The sequence below is a fragment of the Polypterus senegalus genome, unplaced genomic scaffold (assembly GCF_016835505.1).
Source record: "Polypterus senegalus isolate Bchr_013 unplaced genomic scaffold, ASM1683550v1 scaffold_8921, whole genome shotgun sequence".
Taxonomy (NCBI): domain Eukaryota; kingdom Metazoa; phylum Chordata; class Cladistia; order Polypteriformes; family Polypteridae; genus Polypterus; species Polypterus senegalus.
In genome coordinates this window covers 127-10,467 of record NW_024381503.1, presented here as the reverse complement: position 1 = coordinate 10,467, position 10,341 = coordinate 127, and the positions used below count along the sequence as shown (strand labels likewise).

General features: G+C 33.9%; 1 protein-coding gene across 1 annotated transcript; it reads left to right on the top strand.

Moving 5' to 3' along the window:
• Nucleotides 1-238: 238 nt before the first annotated feature.
• Nucleotides 239-6,395, top strand: LOC120520625 (mucosa-associated lymphoid tissue lymphoma translocation protein 1-like; the record flags this gene model as incomplete). The annotated part of the gene is made up of 3 exons (XM_039742854.1): nucleotides 239-314; nucleotides 5,095-5,272; nucleotides 6,321-6,395. Coding segments are annotated over exons 1-3 (305 nt in total), but the record flags the coding sequence as incomplete, so codon positions are not given.
• Between the last annotated feature and the right edge of the window lie 3,946 nt (nucleotides 6,396-10,341).

Here is a 10,341-nt window from a genome sequence, read left to right as displayed (position 1 = left end):
CTGAGTAGTGTCATTCTGCCTATCTAAAAAGGAAAAATGGCAAATTCCAGTTAAATTTGTCAATTGTATTGTATAATTGCATACATATGAAATATAGCATTTTATTTTAGCAACAGACAAAGTGGCACTGCTGATTGGGAATCTGAACTACTCCCCATCATCCAAACCTCATTGCTCCAGTGATGGACGTCCATGAGCTGGCTCATTTGCTCCAGGAGCTCAATTTCCTGTTGTTTCACTGCTTGACCTCACCAAACAAGAAATGACAGCTGCTATTTTACAATATCAGCAACTGCTAAGCAAAGGCGTATATGGTAAGTTTCAAGGAACACTAATTGTTTTCTTGTTAGATTACAAATTCTTAGGGAAAAATTTTAATTATTGAATAATGCATTTATATTTTTTGAGTAACCAAAATGATGAAATGTTCATTTTATTGGCAAAAGGAAATGAAGATTTGATATACTGCCACCCAGTGGCAATGTATTTATATTATGCCAACACATTGTACAGAATGCTTAACTATTGTAGAAGAGTGGTGATATTAATTTGTAAGGGTGGGGTCTTACACAGCACTAACCTAGAGTCAAAAAATACAAAGGACATATGATCATATCTAGAAAGACTTTTTAAATTGAATGAAGTGACCACCAGCCATTAGTTTCATGTTTTTTAATTTTCTATATTTTTGTCCATATTATCTCTTTAAACCATATTGGTATATTTAGGAGCTGTGTACTGAAGGAATAAGAGCTCTAGTGGCAGCTTATTTTTAAAATCTTTTTTCTGTTTTATATTTAAAGATTACACTATCAAGGTTATTAAAGCATTGATACTTATACTGACAGGCATTTAAAATTCAGAAGATTTTCCTTAATCATTCTGGTCATTTTCTATAATAAAATACATTTTTCATTTTAGTTCATACATTCTTGCATTTACTTTGGTCATTTAAATAACTTGTTATGTGTTCTCTACTTCTGGCTGCTGGTGAAAAATTTGAAAGTCTTTTTATTTATACTTTCCGTGTTTCTTTATATTTATCATAACAGCCTCACACTATTTTACATTAATTGTCCATAGTTACTTGTTAGTTGAGAAGCAAGAGTAGACCAAAATCTGCATCCATCAAATGGGTTATTTAAATATCCAACATGATGTGAGCCTTATATGGCTCGTGGAAGCACTAAAAAGAGAGATTTATGTCATAGCTACATGTATTTTGTTTCATTATGGAGTATTTACAGTTCTGCATCTTTTCTAATAAATTCTCTTCTCAGTCATCTTAATATAGCACTGATTCTAATCTTATGTACAAAACCTTATATGCGTTAAAACTGTAGTGAGATTTAATCTTGTTTTTATTTAGACTGTTTCTCATTACCATCTTGTACGATTTTGTATGATTAATGATTAAAAAAACGACACACTGGAGGACGTTTGTAATAAAGTGTGGGATTTCAAAAGAAATTTTAACTTGTAAATTAATTTTCAGTTTTGACTTTGGCAATACCAGTGCTTAATCAATTAATTCTACAAGGCTTTTACTTTATTTACCTTACCTTTCTCTGTTGTAGGAGGCAGATCTCGACCTTTAGACTTATAGCAAGGAACTACGGCAAGTGTCTTAAGAAACAGAGTAATACAATTAATTGATTAAACACAAGGATTATAGAAATATGATGAGTGCATATACATGTTGACATGTAAAAACTGGATGCGGACAGACAAACATATAACATCTAGGCTGTCTGTTTACTGGTATTTAGAGTTCCATTTTATCTTAGCGTGGAAAAATAGTTCAATAGGCAACTGGTATGTGGAGTTGTTGCCTTGTTGTTGATCTGGGTTCAAGTGGAAGATTCTTTTTTGTGTTAGAGTGTATTCTTTGTCCTTGCCCAAGGCTGTGCTGCAGCTTCTTCAGCTTCCCTTTTTGTTGTCGTTGACACTTCATAGGGAAAAGGCATTACTCATTAGGCATTACTCATTCTGGCCCAAAAGTTTAGAAGCTGACGTTCCCTTTTTGAAGTCATGGCTTCTTAGCCCCCTTAGACTACTGGCACACAGCTTTGACTTGACAGACTGAATCTCAGCTTCTGGTCCACAAAGATAAGAGTTTGTTGAATTTGGATCTCAAGGAAGAGTTGCTTATAGCTGTTAGTACTGAGAGAAGACTTTAGTAAGTAATTTTGGAGAATATGCACAGAGTGCCCGGGGGAAGAGTTCCAGAATGTCAATGAGTGTGTTCAATTTACAATTCTTCAGGCTTCTCTTTGCTTCTCCCCATTCTCTGACATTCTTTGCTTCTGCTCACTCTTTGAGAGATGAGGTACATGTACTTTCAAAGCAAGCTTGAACCTGCTTTTGATCAGATTAATGTCAATTCCAGGTATAAAATCAGTGTCTTCTAATCAATGGAGTCCTTCTGTTTACCTTAGTTGTCAACCACTAAATTACAGGTCTTTGTCCTTACTTGAGCTCATTTTGTGTCTTCTGGCTCTCAAGAATTCTGCAGAGCGGCCTCTGGAGAGATGTCAGGTCACCTCTGATTTACAACTTTGTTATCAAATGAATTTCAGGCAGACCCTGATACAAGCGGGAATTCAGTCTCATTGTTTGGAATGCAAGTGGGGGTTTTGTGCAGCTGGATGCCTGCATCCCTTTTAAGTCTGCTTTCTTAACAGGCCTGGTGTTCCAAGAAAGCCTAACAGAATGGCCAATGCCCACTTTGTCCCACAATCTTTCAGTTAATGGATAATTTAAAACATTTTTTGAAAATAGTGAAAAATGCATCTATAGGAGCATAAATTAATAAACATTATAGAGTTTGTTTTATAAAGGATTCTCAATAATAAAATGGAAAATTACGATTATATTAAGACAATGACAACAAAAAAAACAAAATCCAAGTCTTCACACGATAAAAAAATAAACACATCGAATAGTGTATGTTGTTGGCAGGAATGCAACAAAGCTGACTATAATTGGTATTGATGTATCCATTCCAAGGTGCTGTTTTGGACTCAAGTGGAAATTCATTAAAAATAAATGACGCCAATTGCCATTATGGCTAAACACATAATTCTTGCAATTTTTGATACACAATATAAACTGCTTTGCCATTATTCGGGACAAAAGTGTAATGAGTTTTCAGTCATAATTTAAACTCAAAAGCCAATATTTTCCAAAAGCTTCAGTAAAAAACAAGCATACATAAATGGCCAAAACTGAAAACTGGCCAGATGTTCACAAGTCTATTTTACCAATTCAAAAAATAGGTTGAAAATGTGAATGTAATACTTTAAAGCTGTTGTTTGGTCTCTCTTGCTTATAAGAAATAATTATTTTGATCCATTACATATATTTATATAAATATATGGTATGTAATATTAAAATTATATATGTATTTGTTGAAGTGAATTGACCTTTGATATTGCTGTTCATCAAGTGTTACATGACTGTCGTTTTAAGATAAATCACCAGGTAGCAGAAATGGCTAGTAATAATTAAATTTCTTTTTCTTTCCTTTACTGTAGGTTAGTACCTTCTGCTTTTCCAAATTTCTGCTTGTGACTAGAGCATAATAGACATGTGATTTTACACACATAGTTAGGTTTTATAAAGGAATAGGGGAACAAGCCATGCTTACATTTAAAAGAAAATTTTAAATAATTGTCTACAGTTACTCATATATGATTGATGAGTTTTACAGATTTCTTTGATGGTAGGTCAGATATGAGACAATTGTACTTACACTTGTTCATCAAACATTTTGAACATTATGTTTATGTTTTTCTATTTTTGGTTTTCTTTGTTATTATAAGCCTTTTTCAAAGTCAGAAATGCTCATTTAGCTACCTCAGCCAGCATTGTGTTAACATGAAATCTGTAAGTAGGTGTCTGCTGGCTTGTCACACATGCCCTAAAACAAAGACATACTGAAAAATAAATATTAATGTCACCTGTACTGTAGTTATTATTAGGTTCTACTGTTACTTTAGTCCACAATGTTATTCAGTAGCAACTTGCCCTGCCCTCAATGCGTAATGGCCCTCACCAGCTGTAAGTATCAAGTCGGGTAGGCCTCTGCACACCTAATCTGTTGCTGGGTTTTTTGTATTTATTTATTGTATTTAATGTGATTGAGTAATCACAATTTTGTCTGGATTCTTTGTGTTTGCACTTTACATGTAGTTTTGTCTTGATAGTTTCACTTTGCACAGACCGGTAACTCTTGTATTTTTAAGTGTTACATTTGTTTGAAGGCTGCAATTTTTACATACCTATTTAAAGTAACTGTGCACAAATCATAAAAATTTCACACTTAATTTCACATAAAATATTGAGTCATTTAAAAAGAGCACATACAGTACAAATGTATATACATAACCAAGAATATTTAAGCTGTTTTTGAATATATTAAAATATATACATATTTTTAATTTGAATACTCAAATCTTAATTTCATAATTTTTAAATAAGACAAAACTACCTTGGCCAGAAGTATGAAATTTCCATTAATGATAATTAGCAATGCTCTTAACACAATTTTTTGAACATGGAAGATGTGCTGTTTGTTGAATTTTTCATGTAGTAATGCTGTCCTAAAATGTTCTCAGTTCATTCTTTGTAATACTGCAGCTGAATTTCTCCAGTGGGTGCAGAGTCACAGCTCCTCCAAGACCTTGACAATCAGTGGTTAGGTATAGTTGGATTGGACTCTATGAGCAGCTTTGGGTCTGAAGCCTGTTGATTGATGTAATTGATATGTCTTTCTCTAACCCTTGAGAGTGAACCTTGTAGTAGGAGCTCTCCTCATGAGAGTTGTTGTAGGCTTTGTCTACTGGTAGAACTCTACACCTTGGAGAGATTGTACCTGTCAGGTACATATTTAGTTAAAATAACATGAATCTTATTAGTGTATTACAAGCACCTCTATTTATTAAATTACTTATGATTAGGAAATAATATGAATATTGTATTTGGTTTTATAAAATAATTACCTATGCAATAGTCCACTTTTTATGAATTGTGCATGCTCCAAGTATTGTTTGATTTTGCACTATATGTTAAAATGTTTTTGTTTCCTTGCAGCTTTATTTTACTATGCTGGCCATGGATATGAATGTTCAGGCAGAAATTATTTGGTTCCCATTGATGCTCCTCAGCCATATAGACGAGAAAACTGCATTAGTGTTCAACGCATAATGAAAATAATGCAAGAAACCCACACATCAGTTAATGTTGTGTTACTGGACACATGTAGAAAATGGTGATTTTTTTTTTTTCTTTGGTTGTATAGTCAAGATATCACCAAATTTAGAAAATTATTTGAATTATTATTTAAACATTCTGTTTATTTTGGTTCTCTGTGGAAACTTCTGTAAATATGAATTGCACAACGTTTCACATTTGTTTTCTTTAAATTTTCCCCAATTTGATTCTTCAGGATGCCTTGTTCCTGATTTGACAATAGAGGTTTCCTTTTCTTCCCAACTCTTTTTGTGATACAAGGATATGACGCATATTTGTGCTCCACCTCATGTATATTAGATCTACTCGAGTCAATCCTTGATGAGACATTTTCCTGAGTGGTCATGTAATAACAAGTTGATTATTGAAGGTCTGATATAACTGGCCAGAACACATGTTTATATTTTAAGATTTTGCAAGTACACAGCTGACTAAAGGTATTTGAGGAATTAGAACTTCTCTTTGCTTAGATACTGTGATTGTCACCTAGCAGACCACTAGACTGATACTTGCAGACCACACATTTAGAGGCTTAGAGCTTCAGTAGCTCTTAGACTAATTGTCCCCGTTAAATGGGCAAAATTATCACAGGTGTCATATTCTGTGACTGAGCACAAAGCTTTATAGCAGGTTGGAGAAGCTGCCTCTGACTCCTGACAATTTATTATAGCCTCTATTTTCTACTAATATCCTTGTCCATATTTCAACTGGAAGCACAAGCACCTTCGGCTTTTGTTAGCAGTTGTTGTATGTCAATATCTCTACACGGAGATGTACTGTTTCAGTCAGTTGGAGGCCTCAAAGCAAGGTCTCCTGTCCTAGAGTACTTTGGTGCCATTTCTGAACCAGCAGTCTTTTGCCATCCAGGTGTTCCTCAAGAATATATATATTTGTAAACATTTTTGCATTTTTAAAATGTGAATATTTTGATATTTATTGGTAATCTTTGAGAGGCCACATAAATGTTTTTTCATGTTAGAAATTTAGCTAGATCTGAGTTATTTTGTTTATTCACTTGTTTGTTAAATTAATGAATTTAGTTATATGTACACTTTTGTCTTATAAAGGTATAACCAGGAATTTAATCCTTCCGAGATAAGGCCACTTGAACCTTTGGGAAACACAGTCTATGGCTATGCTACGTAAGTGTAAAACATATTTTTTTCTTCTTTACAAGTATTTCTGTACATCAGTTTTCCCATCTTGTATATTCCATTAAAAGATTCAGGGGAGCCGGAGCCTGTCCTGGTAGCATGTAGCCAAAGGAAGAAACTAGCCCCTGACGGAAAGAAAAGTATATATATTTTAAAGTTAGTATTTTCAGTACACACCTAACTGACCAAATGTCAGAAAAGAGCAGCTTCATGTGTTGGTTGTCATGAGTTGTGTAAAATAAAGGTAATAGTACAGTTCTCTGTATATAAATAAGTATTGAAAAGTTTAAAAGCATTTAAACTTTTGTATTTAATAGTGTTGATGTGGAGTTTTGTTTATTTAAAACATTGTTTATTTATCAGGTCCAAAAGTTTATCACCATCATCACATGGGTTGAACAGCAATTTTCTGATTTACCCAGGATAGCTAGTTGTCCTGTTTTAAAAGTCAAAGCTAACTTTATTGTCATCTCAACCATATACAAGTATACAGATAGATGAAATTCAGCTCAGGGTCCACAGTGTAACAACATGAAATGCAAATAAAATATTAAAAATAGAATTAAAGTTTAAATTTAAATTTTAAAAATTAAAACACAAACAAGACAAGTCATTGTGCAAAGACAAGACAAAGAAGTACTGTAGCAACAATATTGATGTGTATATATGAACATTGATGCAATGTATGGTAGTGGCAATCTAGATAAATAAATTTAGTCAATAGATATGTAATATAATAAATAAATAATAAGTAATAGATATAGATAATACAGAAATTATCAGTGTATGAAAATAGTTGTTTAAGACGTGTAAACAATGACAGGTCAGAATGTTTCACAGCAGAAGGATAAAGAGTGACAAAATCCTTAAAGGTCAGTATGAGATTTTTCAGTTCTTTTCTACATGCACACTCATCTTTGCAGGACAGTGGTTTTTCATGTATAAAAGTTCTGTTTTAAGAGATGTTTGAGGCAGTGTGGAAGATCCCCGGGGCAGCCTGGTGTTAAGGAGTCTGACAGTTTGGGGGTAAAAACTATCCTGCACCCTGGCAGATCTGGCTCTGTTGCTGCAGTATCTTCTCTTGGATGGCAGAAGTGTGAAAAATCAATGTGAGGGGTGTAAGGGGTCCTTCACAATGCTGCAGGTCTTGAGGACACTGCGTTTGTAAAATATGTCCTGTAGCGAAGAGAGAGGCACCCTAATAATGTTCCCTGCTTTTTCTTCCTTTTTTGTTGTTTTGGACATGATTCACAGTGAGACCCATTTATTTTCATATACTGTAATCTGAGTGCATCAAACCACATCTTCTTCAGCCTTTATTTGTGTCTTCCATCTTGATGCACTTTCTCAGCCAGTCATCCACAACAATTTGCTCTACATACCTAAACCACCTTAGTCTGTTCCCCCTCAACACAACACCTATCTTCTCCACTGCAAGTCTTTTATCATTTTCTCACACTGTGCAGCACTCCACATATCCATCATGTCATTCTCACCTCTGTTCTTTCCAGCTTTGCTTCATGTGACCTTGGGTTAAAATAAGGTAATCTCCCTTGCTGCATATTATCAAAGGTAACAAAGCATTGCCGTCAAAGGTATCCTCCATTAAACATCCCTTTTTCCAACACCATCTTGATCATTAATAACATTCAGAAAACAAGTATAAGTATCTCTATTTTCTGTATCTGTATTTTGTTTGTGGTATTCTTTCCCACTTCGTCTTTAGTTGTTTTAAGCACAGTGGTACCAGTTAGCAGTGCTGCCTCTCAGCTCAGATTATATTTTTAGCCACAATAATTCGTCCAGCATAGTTAGCAGACACTTCCCTAGTGCTCATGGACACTTAAAAGACCACTGCACCATTATAATCCATGCAAAGCTAGTTTAGTTCCTCCTTCCCCATTTACTTCAATGCATTTTGCAGAGTTTAGCAAAGTTCTCGAACATTTCCATGCTATTGCTGCATTGTGCGGGGTTTACTCATTACTACTTATCAACTAAAACATTATTTTCTATTTAGTTAGAAAGCTATATTTGGTAGGATGCTAGCATCTAGAGCAGTAGGTATCAGCTAAGAAAGGGATTTTGATATATCAATATTTAGGGTTAAAACTGTAGAAAAACAAAATAGCCCAAAATCTTAAAAATGCTTTGACTGATTTAACTGAAATTTGGTGATGTTATAAAAAAAAAACTAAAATTACTGACCTAAGTTCTATGTCAATAAATTTCCATTTTCAAAATGTATTAATATTATGCTAACATACGTGTCTTTGCTTTAAGACTGTGCTTTGTGCAAAGCTAATAGAGCAGAAGTGATCAACAGGCCAAACAGGACCACTAACCAATAGGGTGAATGGATTCGCTTTGCAATGGAAAAGAGATGTGATCACATTTGCCGTATAGTGAGTTCTGAAGTACAATGAGAAAGTTCAGCAAACCACAAGCAAGATGCTGAGCTCAAGTATGCAATAAAGCTCCAGTGTTGGAGAGAAAAGCATAAGTGGAAGTTGTATCCTTTGATCCAAGACAAGCCCGCGACTTCAACAGGATTAGGATAGGGACTTTAGAATCGGAAGCACATGGTGTGTTTTGCCTAGCCCTGATCTTTTTGATTATATACATTATCAATAGCAGTAGCCCTCTATCTTTGTCCATCATATACAATATAGCCACTGATCAATGACACAATTGTATATACATGAGCTGAGTCCAAAAGGATCTCCTGTATGATTGTATATACATGGAAGACCGTGTCCCAATATCACAGAGTGGGCTAAAACCTGATAGTCTTAAATCTTAGAAATGCCCCTGAACCGACAGCATCAGTTTAAACTTAACCAGTCTCCCACATGGTACTCCATTGTAATATACAGTCACATGTTCAGGTTTTGAAAGGGGAGTTTCCCCAACCCCCCAATGCCATGCAAAATTGTTAATGAGGTCAGTGGGTTTAGAAAATCAGTTAATAAATGATTTTTCTCTAGAAAAAACATGTAATTAACATGGATCAGTATAATTTTTAAAGAAAGATTCTTGTTTAGTTTTGATATTGGATTTAGTTTTATTTAAAATATATAGTGTTATCAAAAGAAATATCTTTGTGATGAAATTACCTTTAAACATTTTAAGATATACTAACTGTTTTAAATGCCTTAGAAGCTGTATGCACAGTTTGAAATTGGAATGTAAATACTATAATCTGTTACAAGCACTGATGGGAATAAATTAATTTTATTAATGGAGAGTGATTAATGACAAATTTTCTGTATTTACAATGGGGCAGTCTTTCAGAGTTACACTCAATCATATGTAACCATAAAGACATTCAAACTTCATATAAAACCCAACAAACTAGAAAAAATCAAACGTTAGCACCTAGCAGTGAGGCAAGAAAGCTAGCTGTGCCACTACTCCTCCAGTGTTGTAACATCTGTACTAAACAACCTGATTAAAAACGTTCATATAACTAATTTTATGAATGTAATGTCTTTTGGTTTCTGTCATTTCATTACATGCTCTCGTTCTGATCAATATCCACCTATCACTAAAAGACAAAAGTATGCATGTTTGCAATACAAGCCGGATAATATCTTGGTGAAAAATGAATTTCAGTTTTGTTTTTGAGTAGCTGAAATAACATTCCATGAGGGGTGGTATGTTAAAAACTACTTCAAAGTTTATTTAGTTTGTACATAGCTGAGAGTTTTATAAGATCTCTAAGCTTTTCAAAAACAAGCTGAATATTATGAAATGTTTTTTAAAATTATTTTATTTTTATTTTTAACTACTCTTTTTGGGTATTCCAGTTTTATTAGAAGTACTACATCTAATTTATTCGAAGCACATGTACATTTTTTAAAGTGTTGAAAATATTATGCTTTAGTAAATTAATAACCTAAATTAAATAAAAGTAACTTGAGCATTTTGTCTA